This window comes from Sinocyclocheilus grahami, unplaced genomic scaffold (genome assembly GCF_001515645.1).
Source record: "Sinocyclocheilus grahami isolate Dianchi unplaced genomic scaffold, SAMN03320097.WGS_v1.1 scaffold490.1, whole genome shotgun sequence".
In the NCBI taxonomy this organism is placed as follows: Eukaryota; Metazoa; Chordata; class Actinopteri; order Cypriniformes; family Cyprinidae; genus Sinocyclocheilus; species Sinocyclocheilus grahami.
This window is the reverse complement of record NW_015505669.1, coordinates 474663-496065: the sequence shown is the minus strand read 5'-3', so window position 1 is coordinate 496065 and position 21403 is coordinate 474663. Positions and strand designations below refer to the sequence as shown.

The 21403-nt window shown below is 41.4% G+C and overlaps 1 protein-coding gene and 1 pseudogene across 3 annotated transcripts; one reads left to right on the top strand and one right to left on the bottom strand.

Moving 5' to 3' along the window:
* Positions 1 to 648: 648 nt before the first annotated feature.
* On the bottom strand, positions 649 to 1588 carry LOC107554011 (probable endonuclease 4; annotated as a pseudogene).
* A 952-nt stretch (positions 1589 to 2540) lies between these two features.
* LOC107554046 (trinucleotide repeat-containing gene 6B protein-like) lies at positions 2541 to 21038 on the top strand. Of its 3 annotated transcripts, none has more exons than XM_016236414.1 (22): positions 2541 to 2793; positions 3911 to 3998; positions 9147 to 9168; positions 9417 to 9767; positions 10306 to 10332; positions 10485 to 13304; positions 13605 to 13769; positions 13880 to 14052; positions 14152 to 14223; positions 14424 to 14630; positions 14734 to 14853; positions 15116 to 15250; positions 15365 to 15475; positions 16218 to 16419; positions 16532 to 16693; positions 16782 to 16949; positions 17036 to 17176; positions 17484 to 17576; positions 17754 to 17969; positions 18117 to 18187; positions 18281 to 18420; positions 19020 to 21038. In XM_016236414.1, exons 2-22 carry the CDS (start codon positions 3942 to 3944, stop codon positions 19576 to 19578), a joined length of 6012 nt encoding a protein of 2003 aa, XP_016091900.1. In that variant the 5' UTR covers positions 2541 to 2793; positions 3911 to 3941; the 3' UTR covers positions 19579 to 21038. The 3 variants fall into 3 exon arrangements, with proteins under 3 accessions (XP_016091900.1, XP_016091902.1, XP_016091901.1); XM_016236415.1 differs by lacking the exon at positions 2541 to 2793 and adding an exon at positions 3354 to 3570; XM_016236416.1 differs by lacking the exon at positions 10306 to 10332.
* Positions 21039 to 21403: the final 365 nt, after the last annotated feature.

The window sequence follows — 21403 nt, the reverse complement described above, 5'->3', positions numbered from 1 at the left end:
CTTAACTTTGATAAAGAATATCTCTTTGGTTTTGAAACTTTAGTCTTTACAACTTCAGGGATCTTATCTATGCAGAATCAGCTTGTAACACTCCAAAGAGAAAGGAAAACTTGAAATCGCATCATATGACCCCTTTAAAACGCATAAACACATTGCATTACACCAAAAACACAAAATAATGTTCTTTTTAGCAACGTCATATGACCCCTTTAATACATCGCTTTTCCTACTGGCACATCAGTGAACGTTTGAACCTTTTGTAATAGTTGCTTATGAGTCCCTGAGTTGTCTTCAGTGTGAAAAAATGGATCTCAAAATCATTCAGTCACTGCTAGAAAGGGTTCAAATATGCAAAAGATGATGGAAAACCAAAGAATTTGCAGGACCTGGATGATTTTTCTGAAGAACAGTGGGCAGTTTAACTGTTCAGGACAAACAAGGGACTCATGAACAACTATCACAAAACAAACCAATAACATTTGTGGAGCATCTGTGATGACACACAGTATTAAGAATCAAGCGTTTGTAAATTTTTGAACAGGGTCATTTCTATAAATCTTGTCTTGTGGACATGTAAACATCTTTCATGTAAAATATCTTACGTAATATATCTTTTTCCTAATAATTTGTAATAATATCTGTGGGACTTCACACCATACCTGCTGTAGAAGCATGGCAAGTGTCCAGACACACCCCAACACGTGTCTTGTCACGCACTCGGTCTATTATGCTTCCCAGTTCACTGAACTCCCCACCTATAGTGCTGCCCTGACCACTCATGTTTTCAAGCACTATTGAGAGAAAAGAAAGAAAGAACATAACCCAGCTAAATTTACCAGAAAGCACAATTGCACATTTTCTAGAAATCATCAGGATTGTATAGTTGACCTGTAATGACAGCAGGGGTTAATAGCTTGGTCAATTTTCTCCATGCATTTCTCAGGGGTGGAGTCTATAGAAGCTCCAGGGTGAAAGTTAAAGTGGCTGAGGCCCAGTGCACTGCAGTGTCTTAGTTCATCCACAAGCATGGGCTGGTACTGAACACATCTGGATTACAAAATGCAGAGTCATTTGACATACAGTCTTATATTCAAAACATTTGCAGCCTAGAATATTAATTATTGACTGGGTATCGATTAAATCAATGGAGCTGTTTTTAAATATGCCAACATTGTGGCTTCATCTTTAAATAATCAGGATTTGGTGGATGCACAGAACCACAGCGGGTACAGTCAGCGCACAAACCTTCTTTGGGGGAATGGCAGTTCATCAAATAAGATCCACGTGGCAGGATGTGTATCGGATCAAAGACATGTTGAGCACAGACTTCTTGAAATGTAACTGCAGCTGCTGTATCAAGAGCTGGTCTCATCCAGGAGCGCTGGGAGCCCAAGAAAAGGGCAAAAGCATGACCTCCTATGGCCACACTTGATTTAACTGCATTCCACATTCCTCCTTAAGAATATTGTAAAATGTATGTGTTCAGCACAAACACTGTATTCAGAATAAAGCATCTTTGATCACCTGATATTGAGACATGAGTGCCTATGTATTTTTTCTTTGACTTTATCTTCCTTTTCCGTGCCATTTTTCTTCTCTGCTGCTGCCATCTGATGGTTCTGAACTCCTTTGTTTCAGTAACCATTAGTTTGAGTCAAGAATAAACATGTGGTTAGACATTCTTGTTCAACACCATGAAAAATAAAATATACTCATGAAAACATTACTAATGATAATCTGTACCAGATTACTAAACATTACTAATGATGAAACAAAAATAGGTGTGCATATGTGTTTTTCTTACACAACACAACACAATAATAATACTTTTAAATTTAAGGGCAGGTCATTTGTGATCTGACATAAAACATATTTCAAACAACATTTTATACTTAAAATGATACTATAAGACAAGTTTGCGAACTTCAAACTTGGATCAGGGGACCCCCAAGGGACCAAAAAATTAATAAATAGAATGAACGAATGAATAAATAAATAAAAATACAGCTGAAAATTTTAGCGAAGAAAAGTGTAAAAAGAAACATGACTGAGTGTGACATTATTACGGTTTCATTCTGCGTTCTAAAACATAACTGATTAATCGTGATTATTTTATTCTATGGACAATTTTATACAGTGGCTAGACAAAAGATTAAATAAGGATTTTTGCCAACATTGTTGTCTTTAATAGCTTTATTACAATGTCAACATAAAAAGCAATTATTTAAATGTGCAAACATGTTGTACTTATATATTTTTTTATTGTACCGTATAAAATGGATGTTTTTGCAAAAAAAAAAAAAAACTGCACTAAAACATTATCTATATTCAAATAACGTGAAAGTTGAAATGACTGAGGTAGTCATCAGCCTGCAGCTACTTTATGCGCAATTAACAACTATACAAAAAGTACTAGACCTCAAAATAAACAGTTAATTTTTTTATTACAGAAATGGCCAATTAAAGAATTATTGGACTTTTAATATTGAAGGTCAAAAATCTCCCTCGGCTGCCCCCCTTCCGTCAGATCTGTCCAGAAACACACATTCACACCGAGCAGTAAAATGGCCGACAGTCAACCAACTGACTTTACAGCGCTTTAAACATAGATTCCGCCTCTTTCGTTTACATTATCGTATTTCATATTTAGAAACTATAGAAGGAGTGGTTTCATGACTAGCTATTAGATTTTGATGGAGTATTGTATTTTACGTTGCCTCAAAACCCAGAAATTCGCACTTAAGCACTTTAGCTGTAGCTAGAAGACTAGCTGCGGTGTATGTAATTCCTGAGGTAAGTGCTTTGTTTAAAGAGAAAATCATATAAAATGTTGTCTATTACTAATGACAATAGTATGCATTTGAAAAACCGCAGTAGCGTGAAAGCATTTACGTGTGGTACAGTTTTTCCTCGTCGACATCTAGCCACTAACGTTAGCTCGGTTTTGCTAGTTCAATTAGCCAACCAGCTAGTTAGCATCCGTCTGGTTGCAACTTTAGCTTTCCGCTGGTCGATCGTAAAACATACGTGTGCTTTTTTTAATACCTTACTACTTAATCTGGACAATGTTTGCATTAAATGGAAACAAATATGAGGCGGCTTTATGGTTTTGGTGGGCAATGTATCCCGACTCATAGTCCTGGCGCACTATTGCTTCCAGTATTTGACCAAATGCATGTTTATGCACGTCTGGTTTTGACAGTTGCTTAACCTTTTGATTTTTCTCGTGATCCGTATGCAATTAATCGTCGGCTTCTGGGGGGAATTTAACAGAACTACCTGAGATTTACGTTTAATATGTGTCAATGTCTCCTGCTAACAAACTAGTTATCTCGGTAACATGCATCCGAGTTTGGCAGGACTTTTAAAACGTCCGATTTAACTCACTGTTTCAGTTATTGCCGTTAAAACAATCGTTTTAATAATTGCTTTTGCTGACGTTTTGTATGTGATCTCGTATATTGCACCGGAGGAAATGTGCGGGTGAACGGAGCTCCTGTCCGACAACTCTGCCCTGCCAACTGCAGGCTCACAGATAGCAGCAAGAGTTTCTCCCATTACGAAGATCATGTATGATTTTAATCGGCATTCCCTTTAAAGCATGACATATGCAAACTCAGGTTGAGCGTAAAACAGCATACCGATGATGTTACATATACTGTGATTTGTGATATCATGATCATGTGTTTGGTGCCGCTGTTGTGCATTTTGTTTGGTAACAAGGCAGCACCTCTTGTCCGGACTGGTTGAAGGTGATACTCAACGAAACTGTACATTTTACACATATTTAGTAATGCGTACTCGGATAAAAATAGGCCTATATGTTCTTGAGAAGGTTTTACAGTTAAGCATGTTTGTTTTGACTGAGATTGTATAAACAGTATAATCATGTTTTTTTTTTTTTTTGTAGAAAGGAGCATCAGGAAAGGGAACAGCAGTTCATGGAAGACAAGAAAAGGAAAAAGGAAGATAAAAGGAAACGGGAAACCTTACAGAAGGTAGTTGTTTTTTTTATGTACAGTATAATTATTACAGTATAATTATTAGCACCGATACTGAGCTCCTGTAAAAGTGAAAAAGTGAAAAGTGAAGTGATGTGTGGCCAAGTATGGTGACCCATACTCGGAATTAGTGCTCTGCATTTACCCATCCAAAGTGCACACACACAGCAGTGAACACACACAAACCATGAACACACACCCGGAGCATTTATGCTGCGGCGCCCGGGGAGCAGTTGGGGTTCGGTGCCTTGCTCAAGGGCACCTCAGTCGTGGTATTGAAGGTGGGAGAGAGTGCTGTACATTCACTCCCCCCACCTACAATCCCTGCCGGTACGAGACTCGAACCCAGAACCTTTGGGTTATGAGGCCGACTCTCTAACCATTAGGCCACGACTTCCCTGTACTCGTACTCGTTAAAATGCCCAGATACCAAATGCCGATACCACACAGCATGTGATAAATGCATATGCATATTCAGACAAAGAAACACCGACAACAGACAGCAGAATGGAGTTATTAGAGTTTAAAGATGTCTACTAAGTATATGTATGCAATGAATATAAAACATTCATTATTAATGCCTGTATAGCTGATTTGCGCCAGCTGGTAAACAAAGCACGCTGAGTGGATTGAGCGCGTGGCTTGTCAAGTAGGGATGTAACGATTCACTCAACTCACGATTCGATTCACAATTTTTTTTTAACAATGAGATTTAAGACAAATTATAAATTAAATGTGTCCTTTTATTATTGCTTAGACAAAATACTGACCGTTTCTTTGTGAAATGGAAATATAACTATAATAATATACTAATATAGCACTTGCATATTATTGCTCTTTTGTTGGTTTTGATTGCTTCTATTGTCCTCATTAGTAAGTCGCTTTGGATAAAAGTGTCTGCTAAATAACACAATAAAAATGTAATGTAAATAACAAAACTAAATTGAAAATTTAAAACAAGCCCCAAATCAAATAAGTAACACAAATAAAATAAATCTCTTCATATAAACAAAATAAGGCTTTGTCTGTGCTCTTTCTATTTAAAATTAGAGGCAACCACTGCATTTTAATCATGATCCAAACAAAGATGCTGCATACATGCGACATGAGCAGTTTTTAATCTAAATTACATTGTATAATTTCTAAATTTGAAGCAAAAACAGAATGGTTTGACTTCAGTTTTGTGAAGCTATGCATAACAAATATCTGCATGAAACCGAAACAGCAGAGCTGAATGAGACGCAGATTCACTCTCTGCCAGCAGGTGGCGCTTAAAGCGTTTTCTTGGTTTCTGCTGTAAACAAAGCAGCGCTGCACTTATGAACTTTAATATCCAGGGCTCCAGACTGCGACCATTTTTTCTGCCTGTGCGACTAAATTTTGTGCGTCAACTCATAAGCGCTTCAATTTCTGTTGCATATGAGAAACATCAAAGGGCAAACGAAACTGAAAGCATAACGAAACAGCGCTTAGAGAGTATACCTACTCAGCTACAGCAAAAATGATGCGCATATTGAGGAAACGATGGATGGTTTTCAAGCGAAAATCAAGTAAAAGACCGCTTCTTAAACCAGAGAAGGTGAACATGCTGGTATTCTTGTGGGGGGAAAAAACATGCAAGCACTGTCACCGTTAGTTTTACTTTTCATTTTGTTTTCATTTTTGAAAAATGTATCTTTGCTGTTTACATTACGCTATGGAGGCTCTCTTTTATTTATTTATTTGATTCCTCAGTGTTTGCTAAACGTTCTGTAATTTATTAGTTGGTATATAATACAGCAGTGGTTCTCAAACTGGGGTACGCATACCTCCCAGAACAAAATTCTGCGTTTTGGCATTCATTTAATTCTACCCTAAATTAAAGTAACGTTAAAACCGAACATGTATTTCTGACAAACAAAATGCTGCTTCTAATGTAAAAACAGGGAAATGGGGGTGGCGTAAACGGTCAAATACATGATATCCAATCAGCTTACCTCATCTTTTGCGATCAAAACTGACTGCATCCATCAACACAAGCAGCGTGCATATGATAGGATGCCCGCTGAATATGCTGCTTTAGCAAGTCGCGCTGCTATTCAATGCATCTTTAAAGTAGATCTTCGCTTAATAGCATGCAGAGCAAATATTGACGCGGACTGAGATCGATTTAAACTCTCTTCGATACAGACAGTGTTATTGTTTTCATGTTTATTAAGATACGTGCAAGAATGCAAATTTCCCTGAATATCCAAACAATGGCAAATGTGCCATTAATTTTTTACAACAGTTCAACAAAAAAGGTCATATTAAGTGAACATTTTACATTTTAAATGTAGCCTACATTTTAAACAGAATATTGTCATGTTTGTTCTATTTTGCAACAAAATAATTGTTCCAACGAAATCCGTATCATCTGGTGTATGTCTCCAAGCAACATACAGCGGTGTTTAATTAGTGAACGAATCTGCGGCTTTGAACGATTTGGAGAGTCAGTGATTAAATAACCCATTCATAACTAGGCCTACAGCATTTTGCGTCGTTAATGAATGAATGAATGAATGACGTGACGCCTGGCTCATTAAGACAGCGACTTGTCGCCACATATTGGTGGTTTTATTTTTAAATCTACAAGTATCACTTCGATTTGCCATAATGTATTGCTTTATTATATTAATAATACACTTAATGGAATGTTAAGAATATGACATAAAACATGACACATTTAATAAGGATAGAAAATATTTGCTTCTATAAAGGTAAAACATGCACCTTTAAATCAAATTTAATTTGAGAACCACTGAGACATCACTGGAAAGTTTGTAGTTCGGTCAGATATGTCAAAAAGAAGTAAGTAAAACAATGCACACATTACTTAATCGTAGGGAGGGAGAGAGAGAGCGTGCACTTCTGTTGTGTGATCTTTATTGATGTTCGCTCACTTAGCACGCATCATTTGGATTAAAACTAAATCGTAAATATAAGACAATTTATAGGGGCATTCACTATAAACGTCATTTATTTTCACCCTTAAGCATACATGACTTTCTGGCGAAAGTGAAACTAACAGCCTGTGTGAAATGCACTAGGCTGTACTGTACTTGTCCCTCTCATTCTGCTCCAGTACAAATACGTGTGCGTGTTGCGCGTGTTTTGCTTGCTTCATGAATGTTTCTGCGTTATATGAGTGGCTTTGGAAAATAAATCGCTGCACGTTTCAGATGAAAAAAACGCGACTTCTATTTATGAAAATATCACAGTTAGGAGATTTATAGCGAGTGGTTCCATGCATTTTTACAGCAAATCGCGTGATGAAGTTCAGGTTTGCATGAACCTGGATGACAGCATGCCCAGGAGACTATATGCTGTCATTAAGGCTAAGGGACACTCAACAAAATATTGATAGTTGTGTAAATATTGACAGCTGTATGAATAATTTTTGGTTTATTGTAATCCATTACATACCTTTCTATCAAACTTATCTGACATTATCAAGCTGAATTTGTTCTGACACAGTTTAAATCCGAGTTATTCTCATATTTTATTACCATTTTCTAAACTATAGCAAATAAACTGTGATAATGTGAGAAATGTTAAAGGTGTCTGAATACATTTTGGTTTGACTGTATGTATTTGATAAATGAAGTTAACCAACTAACATTATACATACTCTTTTGGTTTCTGTACCCAATATTTAAAAAATGTACAAATGCAATGAAAATATTGGTATCGGTACTCTGTATCGGCAAGTACCAAAAATAAAAGTATCGGTATCGGGCGAGTACTGGAAAAAGTGGTATCGGTGCATCCCTAATATTTATGTTACATTTTAGTAAATTATTTTCAACATTCTGTAGTCACTTTTTCGGCTTATGTACAGTGGGGAAAAAAAGTATTTAGTCAGCCACCAATTGTGCAAGTTCTCCAGTCCCTGGCGGTGCAGTGTGTTACTGATGGTAGCCTTTGTTACTTTGGTCCCAGCTCTCTGCAGGTCATTCACTAGGTCCCCCCGTGTGGTTGTGGGATTTTTGCTCACAGTTCTTGTGATCATTTTGACCCCACGGGGTGAGATCTTGCGTGGAGTCCCAGATCGAGGGAGATTATCAGTGGTCTTGTGTGTCTTCCATTTTCTAATAATTGCTCCCACAGTTGATTTCTTCACACCAAGCTGCTTATCTATTGCAGATTCAGTCTTCCCAGCCTGGTGCAGGTCTACAATTTTGTTTCTGGTGTCCTTTGACAGCTCTTTGGTCTTGGCCATGGTGGAGTTTGGAGTGTGACTGTTTGAGGTTGTGGACAGGTGTCTTTTATACTGATAACAAGTTCAAACAGATGCCATTAATACAGGTAACGAGTGGAGGACAGAGGAGCCTCTTAAAGAAGAAGTTACAGGTCTGTGAGAGCCAGAAATCTTGCTTGTTTGTAGGTGACCAAATACTTATTTTACCGAGGAATTTACCAATTAATTCTTTAAAAATCCTACAATGTGATTTTCTGGATTTTTTTTCTCATTTTGTCTCTCATAGTTGAGGTATACCTATGATGAAAATTACAGGCCTCTCTCATCTTTTTAAGTAGGAGAACTTGCACAATTGGTGGCTGACTAAATACTTTTTTGCCCCACTGTATGTTATGTGTGTAGAATTGATTCAGTGTCTTGTTAATAGTTTGAAAGTCATCGGAGCCTCTGTTACTAATTTGTCAAAGCATTGTTTTAGAACTAGAGATACAAAAAGTAAAATCAGAAATAAATTGAAATTTTTTGTCATGTTGTTCTATTTTTGTGTCATTTATTTGTTTGGCCATTGTCAATGTTTTTCTCATTCTTTTGCTGTGGGTAGAGTGTAAAGGACCGTTGACACCAAGAACACTAACTTTATTAGTGTCCACACCAACAGACAATATTCTAAGCATGTGCTGCAGTTATGTCATCTGCTGCTTTGAATGCTCAAGCTCAATGAAGTTGGGTGGATTCTGATTGGCTGTCAATGTTTCAGAATCAGCCATTCAACAGCATCATGATATCTGTCATGAAGTCCTGCTTGGCACAAATCTGTGGAGGAATAAAACTCAAGCATTGGCCTAGCAAACATTGTTCTGTACTTTGAGTAGCCTAATTTAAATATCCATTGCCATCAATACTGAATCCTTTTCCCCTTGTTTCAGGTTGCAGAGCAAAAAAATAAAGGTAACAACATTTTGTTGTCTTGCTAAGCGTTTTATAAGTTTTTGCATTTTTAATGGAATTTTTCATCTTTCATGTTTGTACTGTGTACTGATATCCTGGAAGTTACAAAGATAATGTCATTTTGCTGACAAGCAAATGAAAAGTGTGTCATCGTGTTAATGTGCATAATCTATTTATTCTTTCCTTTACCTGAATGTAGCTTTTCTGCAGTTCTGCTCTCATTTGCTCCTAAATTTTCCACTACACAGTGCCAGAATTGACCAAGCCTCCATCTGCACAGTCTCCTGCCACCCCCAACTCAGCTTCCCCCAGCCCTGGCCCCGTCCCCTCTTCAACCCCATCCGCTGCCACCCCGGCTGCTGGCGCCCTCCCTCAGGGTGGGAACAATGCTAAGCGGCCGGCGGTGGCCAACGGACAGCCCTCCCCCGGCACACAGAATTCTCAGCGCTACATGCCCCGTGAAGTGCCACCTCGATTCCGTTGCCAGCAGGACCATAAAGTGCTACTGAAGAGGGGCCAGCCACCACTGTCCTCCATGCTGCTGGGGGGAGGCAACAGCGGGGGAGACAGCCCCAATGAAACAGTGGCTTCTGCCTCAGGTAAGAATCATCAAGTGAATCATTTGACTAACGGAGAAATTTAAACTTTGTTTTTTAAGGCTCTTTATTTAGAGAAATATGTGAAAGAGATCACAAACAGTAAGTTCTTTACATACACTTTAAAAGTTTGATTTCAGTTGGACTAAAACAATAATTTGTCTTTTTAAAATGTAATGTAAGCTCTATAGTTAAATTGTCCATAAGTCTAACAAATCGTGATAATGTAAATGTAGCTAGCTCAGCTCAAAACACAATGCAAGGTATTGTACCAGTCTGTATCAAATTTAGAATACTCATTGTGTCCTGTATACTTGGAGTATACTTGCACGCTGTAGTGTCACACTGTAGGTTAGAGTTACATACTACTTTGGAGAGTGGTTACTGGTTACAGCTTGCAGCAAAAAATGAAAGTTCACAAAAATGCATTTCTTCTGTGAAACACTTTAAAGATAATTTGATAAATCTGTGTTTTTGTCAATACAATGAAAGTCAATGAGCAAAAGCAGTTCTTCAAAATATCTTATTTTGTGTTTCACAGAAGTCATGCAGGTTTGGAACGGCATAGGTGAGTAAATGATGACAGAACTTTTGGGGTGAACTATCCCTTTAAAACTTTAAGACTCATTTGTATCATATTCGTTTAGTTTATATACATGTAGGTTGTGTGTCATAAGAAAAGAATCATGGAGGTCATGAAGTTTGGTATTTTGTTTCCAGATCCAAGCCAGGGCCCTGTGGGTCCAGCTGCTCCCTCACTGCCCCATACGTCGTCATCCTCATCAATCGCTGCTGCTGCTGCTTCTTCAAATTATGCAAATTCCATGTGGGGGACCAGCTCTGGCAGCCAACCCCTCTCTCAGGGCAGGGATAAAGTGATAGTGGACCGGTCAGACCTGGAAGAATGGCCTAGTATTGCTGCTGGAGATGGGTCAAAGGTGGTAGATACAGCAGGTACTGGAGGTGCAGACAGTAGCAGAATTCTGAACTGCAGCGCCTCATGGGGTGAGAGGCATCTCCAGCAGCAAGCAAAAGTTGTGGGAGGAGGAAATGAAAGGAAAGGAGTGAATTCCGGCAGCCCCTCCCCACCCACATCCTCCGGTTCACCCAATGAATGTATGCAGTCTGGTAGTGTTTGGGCTTCATCCTCCCATGAACTCATAGGGGGGAATGCAGTAGCAGCAGGCTCATTGCCCCCCATATCCAAAGCTGCCCCTCTCCCAGGGAGCTCTGATAGCTCACTTGGTGTCAGCTGTGGGATTCCAGGTGCCAATTTTAACCCTAATGCCAATCCCTCTGCTTGGCCAGCCCTGGGACAGGAAGGAGCTGGGACAGTTGCAACAGAGGGTGGCTCCTCTTCCCTCCAAAGCTCATCTTTGTCTGCCAGCATCCCTCTTTCTGTGAATCAAGCCTCTCATCAGCACCAACTTCACCAAATGCAATCCAGAGACAGAGATCCACCCTGTGGAGAGTGGGGTGGTGCAGCACTGGAACCAGGAGCAGGACCAAAAAACACAGGGGTGGTAGAGGGGGCTGATATGGACTCTGGAAGCACAGGTGGAGGGGACGGCTCCGCTTCCTCTTCCTCCTCCACCGGCTCATCATTGTGGAGAGCTCAGCCTTTCCCTGCAATCTCCAAAACGGGTGCCTCAAGGACTGAACCTTGCAAAGATGGAGCAGGAGGGACCTCTGTGTCTGCTGAAGGTGGGAAAGCGTGGGGTTTTGCCGGTCAGGATGATCAAGGAGATTTGACGGGGGCAAATGCGTGGGGAACAGGAAGTGGGGGTCAGACCCCCAGGGTATCTCAGGGAGCATGGGGTGGGGACCATATATTGGTTGGGGAGTGGGGGGCATCCAGTGGTGTTGGGAGTGTCAGCAATCCAGGTGGGAATGAGGGTTCAAGCAGTACCAGCAGCAGCAGCGGCGGTAGTGCTGGTAACCCAACGACTTCCTCCTCCACACCTTCAACTATGACAAGAGCTTGGGACAATCAGAAAGGAGTTAGGGATGTGGGAGCAGCAGACTCGAGTGAGTGGGGAGGCCAGGGTAGCAGAGGTGGGGGAGGTACCTCATCCTCCAGTGGCGGAGGAAACTCCAGAAGTGCCAATCAGCACCATGGCCACCACCGCTCTCATCAACCTCTCAACCCTGAAGTGGCCTTACAGAATCTGCTTAGCCGATCTGACCTGGACCCCAGAGTGCTGTCTAACTCTGGTTGGGGTCAGACGCAAATCCGTCAGAATGTGGTATGGGATTTGGAGGGAGGTGGCGGAGCAGCGGCACCAGGTCGAGCAGACTCCTCACCTACAATGAGTGCACCTGCCCACGCTCAACTGTACTCTGGTTCTTCTGGCACCACAACTACTGATCCATCTTCCTCCTCTCTGCTCCAAGGTGCAGCTCTGAATGCCAACTTGAACTCAAACTCCATCCTCGGGCCACCTGCTGTTTCACCTGGTGAAGGTTGGGATAACAGTAGTAGCAACAGCAGTTCTTCTTTGCATGCCCGAGGCCCTCCACCCTCGGGTGTCAATATCCAAAACCCTGGCGTCTCACAATCTGTAGGTGGAGTAGGTAGTTCAGCCGGTGGACAAGGCAAGCCATCTGGAGGTTGGGGAGGGACTGCTTCATCAGAAGGCCAAGGTAAAAGTTGGGACAGCGAGGGAAATGAGTGGCGAGAATGTAGAGCAGGGGGCTCGTCAGGTGGGTGGGGAGATTTCCAAACACAGGGTACTCCATCAACTGGAGGAAGTGGCTGGGGAGACAGACAGGAGGAGAAAGGAACAGGCGGTTGGAAAGAAAAGAGACGGGGGGATGCAGGCAATTGGGGAACGAGAGGTAACAGCGACTGGGTAGAGAATGAGCCCATATCATGCAGTGGGGGTTGGGGGAATGGGAAGGGTGGTGGAGGTACTAGTGGGGACTCAGAAGTGGGAACATGGGGTAATTGGGATGAGGGAGCTCCTAGAGGGGCATGGGGAACTGGAGGTACAGGGGTGGGTGGAGACATGGGTGGCAAATCTCGCCAAGGCTGGGGTGGGAAGATGCACCCGTCACAGATGCCAAACAGCCAGTTGGCCTCACAGAAAGGCCCGGCACAACAGCAGCAGCAACAACAATCACAGCCTCAGCCGTGTCAGTCCGTGGACACAGGGGCCATGCAAGGGGGCTGGGGAAGACCAGCAGGTCCTTCAGCCCAGAGCCAAAGTTCAGGGTGGACTTCAGGGCCCATACCCCAAAATTCCAGCGGCCCTGGAGACACTTTAGAGCCCAGCGGTTGGGAGGAGCCTTCTCCACAGTCCATCAGCAGGAAAATCGAGATTGATGATGGAACATCTGCTTGGGGTGACCCCAGCAACTACAACAACAAAAATGTCAATTTGTGGGATAAGAACAATGCCCCATCTGGCCAGGCACAATCAGTGTCCCCTCAGCAAGGACCTCCAACCCTACAGCAGCAGCCACCTGGAAGAATAATAACAGGCCTCGGGAATAGGGACATGAACCTTGCACATTCAACAAACAAGGCGCCAGGAATAGGTAAGAATGTATGCTTTCCTTTAAAGTCTATTTTTTAAATGGGAATTCACTGCTGCTTCTTTTTAACCCTTTGCAAACATGAAAACTTGACGACAAACTCTAAAAGACCATAATTTTTTATTACCTCATGGTAGAGTGTTGTTTTTTTTTTTTAGCTTGAAATCATTGTCAGTGCAGCAGAAGCCCAAACTTGAACAGTTATTTGGTTTGATATTTAAAGAATAAAGAGTGTAACATTGTTTCCATGTAGTATACCATAGAACCATATTTATTAAAGCATTTCCTTTGTTTATCTCTTAGCTTCTTCTGGATGGGGAGGTAGTGGGTCTCCTTCCAGTCCATGTGTGGATGACGGTACTGCCACCTGGGGTAAACCTACTGATCCATCCACTAGTTGGGGCAACCCTGATGACACTGGCAAGGCATCAAGTTGGGGGGACCCCTCTCCCAATCCAGTGAAGTCTGGTGAGCCTGGATAATTTTGTGCTAGCAGTAATGGAAGTGTTTGTAATTAAACTGTTCCCGAATGTATTCATATTTCTGAATGTTTTAAAGGAATGTTTTTATTTTTACAGGTTCAAGGTCTATGCAAGAAGGTTGGGGTGAAGGAGAGGGCTCAGTCAGTGCTTCACGTCACTCCAGCTGGGAGGAGGAGGATGAGAGTGGTGGTGTATGTAACAGCGCTGATTCCCAAGGCAGTAGCTCATCCTACAACTCTGGAGGGTGGGGAGCCAAGAAGGGCAACAAGGTATGTCAATGGTCAGGCTATGGCCAATATTCATGCAAATCTGAAGCATAAGTTACTCCTGATTACTAGTTACTGAGCTTTCCGTCTAATTTTTTTCAGGGTTCCTTGAAGGGTGCAGGAGACTCTTGGATGAACCCAATGACAAGACAGTTTTCAAACATGGGGATTCTGGTAAGAAATTATAAAAGAATTGTCTTAGAGAATATAGTTTTGGGAAAAACTTTTTATTAATGTAATGCGCTGATACAGAATTTAGCTGATATAGATATAGGCGAATAGTTTATTGCTCACTAATACATCATGCACTTTTGTTAACACATTTGAGTAAAATTTGGTCTATGAAGTTTACCAATGCAATGATTTGTTAATAGGGAGAGGACCACAGTGGCTGTTCTTTGGATCTGGCCGCTGGTCCTCCGCAGGACAAAAAGATGGAAGGAGAGAAGCGTGGCATGGGCTTAAATGAGTACAATGGAGAGATGCGTAAAGGAGGACGTGGAGGGGGAGCAGGAGCAGTCTTCCGTTCACCTGGTTCCAAAGAGGTGGGGGCCTGTGATCCTGGTCCTTACTATGACAAGGTATTTGCAGCTCCTTATGTGTCTGAAAATGGTCATCATTCTGAACCTCTGCTGTCACTGTGATTAACTGTGTATTTTCTAATCTTCTGTCCTTTTTCTTTAGGCGAGTGGTCAGTTGTTTAGTAGCGGAGGTGGGATGGCACAGTCCAGGCACCAACCAGGGGTGCCTCCCATCAACCCATCAGTACGAGCGCAAGTGCCTCATCAGTTCCTGTCACCACAGGTACTTGATAATACTGTATATATTGATTAATATTACTTTAGTAATTTGCTAAATGTTTTGTTGACAGACAGGTTGTTTTAGAGGCAGACATTGTTTTTTAGGTTTTCACATTTTTTCATCTTTGAAGTACTGTGCACTGATTATGCACAATAGGATTTCACATGGTCTTTAAGATAAATTCCTGTTAACCACAGAAATGCAGTTGGCTGAAATGTAAGTCAGATGTGATCTTTGTAATAAGATGAACTCATTTCTGCTGCAGGTGCCAGGCTCTGTGCTGAAGCAGATGCCTCCTCCCAGTGGAGGTGTTGGGGGAGGCATCTTTCCTCCACAGCTTTCCCCACAGCACATTGCCATGCTCAGCGGCATATACCCCCCTCATATTCAGTTCCAACTGGTGGGTAGCTTCATGTTGCATGCTCAATACTTGTCTGTGCAGGCCAGATTTATTACACTCACAACAGTTCGGTTTGTTTGTTTTTTTGACCCTGTGACTCGTGCTTTCTTGCAGGCCTGTCAGCTGCTACTTCAACAGCAACCACAGCAACAACAACAGCAGCAGCTGCTGCAGAACCAGCGCAAGTTCCCCTCAAACATGCGTCAACAAGCAGACCCACAACAAGTACCGTCTTTTTTTTTCTTCTGTTAAAGCTGCTGCAATTTTTAATGTTTCCTGATGATTCTGCAGTGGTCAAGTGCTCTCAGAAAATTCTAAAGCTGGCGGAAAATACGTTTTACATAATTACATTCTTTGTACTGGTTTGATATTACAGAATTTATATTTAATGGCTTGATCTAGCATAATTCTCCATTTAAAATGTGTATTATAAGGCCAAATATTATAAGGTGCTTTAATAAACCTCAAAATATGGTAGAAATGGTTTTGTTTTTTTGTTAGTTTCCCTTCCATATCATAGCCTTCATTCTGTATAGTCAATAACTGAATATTGTTCAATACCCCATATTTTCAAAAAATATTGTTAATACTTGGTTGCATTCATATGGTCACAAAAATAGCTTGCAATATCAATTTGTTCTTTGTTGACTCGTTGTGGCTTATATACTGTCATATTACTTATTCAAGTAACTTTTTTTTGATACAAGCAGACTGGTAAACAGCCCTCTTTCATACACATAAATAGACTCAATATTTGTGTAGATGTGCCACAGGAGATGATGCTGTAGTTTGAAGTCAAACAACATAGCAAAACAAATAGAAAGATGCAATTTGTTGTCATCTGTTCTTGTAATGTGAAAATGAAATGAGGATTGGGGTTTAACCCTCTGCAGTTGTGGACATGTGGACAATATGAGTTCCTGTTGAATTGCAGGTGTTATATTGAATCTTGTTTGTTTTTCCCCAGCTTGCTAGAATCATGGCTGTTCTTCAGCAGCAGAGACAACAGCAGCAGCAGCATGTGGGAGGTACAGGAGGCAGCTCCAAACTCTCTCCTTCTCACCTTGGTGGTAGTGGCCCAAAGATGCCAATGTCAGACACCCTCACACACCCTGGCTTGGCAGGATCTGTAGCAGACCTGCATCAAAAAACACAAGGAACTTATTCTGGTGAGTCTGTTTTTATTTTAAAGAGCCACATGAGGGTGTTATTTATGTTGGGACCTTGATGTAGTTGTGTTTTTGTAACATGCCATCTTCTGTCCTTTTCTGTGTCTCAAAGGGTTTGGGCCTGGAGTGAGCCTCTCTGGTCTTGAATTGGGTCCCATGGTTGGTGGCCCAGCTGGGCTTAAAGACAGTGGGGGGCAGCAGTCTCGTTTCAAGTGGATGATGGAAGGTCATTCCCCAGCCCCCTCACCTCCTGATAGCACTCTCCATAAAAATGGTGCAATACCTTTTTTGTGACACCTACGAGTTTGGGTTATACAGAGTTTGACAGTTACTGAGTCTTACCATGTTCTTCTGATATATAGGTCCCATTGCTGCTCCCCTCAAAATGAGAGGCGGTTCCCCATACTCCCAGTATGAGATGCTGGGAGGTGAGAGTTTGGGTGTGCCCCCACAAGGGCCATCAGATCACTGGCACAGAAGTCCTGGAAACAAGATGGCCGCCAAGACTGGCACATCCAGCTGGCCTCCAGGTAAACCGTGATGCACATCTGAACATTTTCATCTTCGTCACAAGTGAATATATCTGTTAGGAATTGAAATATGATTTTTGCTTCAGAGTTCCAACCAGGAGTGCCTTGGAAAGGAATTCAGAGTGTGGACCCTGAATCTGATCCTTACATGACCCCTGGAAGTATGCTGGGCTCATCAATGTCAAGCCTCAACGACACTGAGCACCAGTTGCTAAGAGACAACACCGGTACAGCTCCCTACACTTACAGATAATGGTTTAGAATGTGTAGTACATGTTTTATATAATTAGTTAGTGGTTGGGTCCTTTTTGTTTTATGAATCACTTTATCAAAAGTTTTCTAAGATCATAAGAATCTTTGATTCAATCAAGTTTGTTCAAACATTTGACTGGTGTTTTATGACATTGATTTCTTCTTTCAAAGGTAGTTCCGCTGCCACAAACATACGCAGAGGACTAGGCTTTGAATTTTAAATGTAATTGACATAGTCATGTAAATACTAACAAACAAGTTATTTTGCTTGTGTTTGCATAGAATCAAATCCCTCCCTCAACACCTTGCTGCCTTCACCTGGTGCCTGGCCCTACAGTGCCTCAGAGAGCCCCCTCAACAATGCACACAACCCAGGTAACAACAAAGCACTCTTCTCACTAGATGTTGCTTTTTTTTTTATTTGATTTGATTTGATTTCAGAAAGGCACATAAGACTTAATTTGTTGTGCACTGCTCTGAATTCCATAATTTTTTGTTTTTTCCCAGTATGAATACTCTGAATATATTGTGCTTTATTTCCTGTTCTCACAGCTAAGTACACAGACTACAAGCCCAGCTGGCCACTTGAGCCAATAGGGCACAACAAACCTTGGAAGACCAATCGCAACAGCTCTTATCTGCCACGCCCACCACCTGGACTGACCTATCAGAAACAGCCTTCCGTTTCTCCCTGGACTGGAGGAGGCCCACGATTGAGTAGGGGCTGGGGTGGCTCTGGAGGCGGCCAAGAAAACAGATTTGGGCCTGGTAATACAACATCTTAGAAGCCGTAAAACATTGAAAATCACAGGTGTTAAAATGAAACACTATTTAGACATTCTCTTAAGTAAATTCAACCTGTTTTAACTTAATAAAGCATCAGATCATAAATGGTCTCACTCTTAATCTGTGCAGGTTCTGCATGGAGTGATGGAGGAGCCTCTAAGGGGAGCTGCTGGCTGGTGTTGAGTAATCTTACTCCTCAGGTATCTGTAATGACTTATGTTGTTTTTTTTTATTAGATTTTAATTGAGTTCTCTAATTTCATTGCAATGATTTGTATCATTTGTTCTCTGCAGATTGATGGCTCCACTTTAAGGACTATCTGTATGCAGCATGGTCCGCTTTTGACCTTTCACCTCGGTTTGACTCAAGGTAGTGCTCTGATTCGCTACAGTACTCGCCAAGAAGCAGCCAAAGCCCAGAGCGCACTTCACATGTAAGTGTCTATAAATCTATATCCTGACCCAAATCAAAGTAATGGTCACATTTTTCATAGAAAGTTAATTTTTCACATTTTAGCACCTTCCCAAAGCTCGCTCCCACCTCAGAATAAAACATAAAAAGGTAATTTTGTAAGCATTTAAAATAAATCATATTGTGATTTGCTGATATAGGCACAATTGCAAGAAAGTTACATTGTGAGGTGCAATTATGAGAAATAATTAAATTGTGAGACATATTACAATTTTGAGAAAAAATAGACAATTAGAAAAACAGGTGCAGTTGCAAGAATAAGTTACGTTGTGAAATAATGTCTCAGTTGTGAGAAAGTTGCAAGTTGGAGTAACAGGCACAGTTATGAGAAATAGTTACATTGTGAAATGCATAGTCACAGTTGTGAGAAATAAAGTCGCAATTACAAAAAACAAAGGCTCAACTGCAAGAAATAGTTACATGGTGTGATATATATATTGTGTCAGTTGTGAGAAACAGATTAGACACAAAGTTGCAATTGCGAAAAATTAAATTACAATGTGAAGGCTTCCATACCTTGTAGATGGCTTCCTAACTGTAATCTCTGAAAATTCCTCCCAGGTGTGTTTTAGGTAACACCACAATCCTTGCCGAGTTCGTGAGCGAGGAGGAGGTTGCTCGCTATTTTGCACATTCCCAGGCTGGAGCTGGCGGAAGCGGCAGTGGAGCCGGTGGTGTGGCTGTCTCCGGGCCGGCAGGCGTGATGGGGTCATCGGGGGCCGGGGCCGTGGGTACCATCAGCGCTGGGAGTGGCGAGCGAGAACGGGCTGGAGTGGGAAGTTTGACGGTAGGAGGAAGCAACAACAGTGGCGGAACCGGCCCCTCTGGCTCTACCTGGCAGAGTTTGGAAGGTACGGGCAGCTCCCCTGACCCAGCCTCTGCCCAGGGAGCAGGCCTAAGTATTTTCGCCCAGTGGAGCAGCAATGGTGCTGGTGGCAGCGTGGGCAGCAACACAGGGGGCGTTGATCCTGGCAAGGCGGGCTTGTGGGGCGGCATGACTCCAGGGTACACAAGCAGCAGTCTGTGGGGGTCTCCGGCCGTGGAAGATCGGCACCAGATGAGCAGCCCTGCAGCGCTGTTGCCTGGAGACCTGCTGGGAGGAGGTGCAGACTCTATCTGACTGATGCAGCCACTTACAGACAAATACACATGCAGCAACACGCATATACATACAACAGATATATAAATATAACAGCTATCCTCCTATATTATCACAGATGCAGGAATATAGGAACATTAATCAGAATATAGGCAATTTGTGTACATGCCCTCTGTCACTCAGATGGACGCATAATGCATAAAGTATTTAGTATACATTTGTAACACCTATGTAGACGAGATTCAAAGGTAAGCACTCAAACATCAGATGCAGATAAACACTTAAGTGCTGAGAAGCAGACCATCTGCATTATGAAACCTAGCAAAATGCATTAATACAAAATTATATTGATGACACTGGTTACACATGTACACACACTGTCATTTTTACCTGAGCAGTGTTTTGAGCTCCCCATAATCCGATTTTCACAACATGGGAGCATGGAGGAGCAGTGTGTGGAAGTAAATCAGTACTGATACACGCGTACGCACACACAAACATCCCATTTCTTCTTACCCTTAAATGAAGACTTCAGCAAGACTTGAACAGGACATGCAAACAGTTGGACTTAAATACTGACTCAACTGGATGAATCCTAAACCTTGAGGTCATAAAGATCACACACGCATACTGAGACGCTCTCAGGCGTGCACTGTAAAGGTGAAACCAGACAAAAAAAGGACAAAAATATGCATCATACAATGTTCGTTGAATGCTCACATTGTTAGGCTCCATTTTCATGCAGACTTAAATTACTCAAACACTGTTCTGATGTCTGACAAACTGTTTCTCGTTGTCTTTTTTTTTTTTTTTAAATGATGGTGAAATCCAGAATTTTCTTTTTGTTTCCCAAACGCTGACCTCGTTTTTCTTTTTCTTAATTGAGTATGTTGTCATAATGACGATCACTTGGATGTTACTTAGCTGTACAAGGTGCCCTTTCTGCCTGTGCGTGCATGAGTGAAGTCCCAGGTAATGGAGGCGACGTTTTTTTGTGAGGCATCGATGAATGTGTGACAGCCAGAGATTAACAAGCGTGGTGTATTTACAAAGATCAGTGCTGGACTAGGGTGGTGAGTAAATGTATGAGTGACAGCTTATTTCAGGTGTTTGATGTCTATGTGTGCATGATACGTATGCAGGTGTGAGTGTGTGTAGACCGCAAGTTCAACAACATTGGCACTAATGAATATTTCTTAAGTTGTGGTTTTAGCAGCCTTTTTTGTTTTATATATTGTCTGAATTGCAATAATTATAATAAAGAAAAAGATTTTTTTAGAACATGCAACCAACTGAAGGCATTCATACTGAAACATGAAACATGCCAAAACTTATTGTACCAAGCTGAGCTGGATGGGTGTTTTAGGAACACTTAAAAGTTACCAGTTGTTTATTTTTGTTGTTGTGTACCATTATAAATTAAGGCGGGCTTTATCACTCGTGTTCAGGTTTTTTGTTTCTGATTTTACAAAAGAAATTAAAAAAGAAAAAAAAAAAAGAACAAGACAATTAATAAAGGTTGAATTTAATTTTGTTGTCAATTGTGTGCATTTTTCTTTAATTCATTATTTAGATGTGTTACTTCTGTTTAACATTCTCACAGCTAGAATCCACTCTTATAATATTACAGGTTTGTAGGGGTCATTTTTGTTTTGCAACCTGTGTTTAAATGGATGAACTTGCTTGTTAGGCCAATGGTCCTCAACCTTTTTGACTCCTGGCCCCCATTGTCCACAAAAATATTCAAAGGCCCCATGAATTTTCCAGTTTATTATTATTACTTTTTTTCTGAATGAGGATTAAGGATAAGGATGTATTTTTACGCCATGTCTACCTGATGAAATAT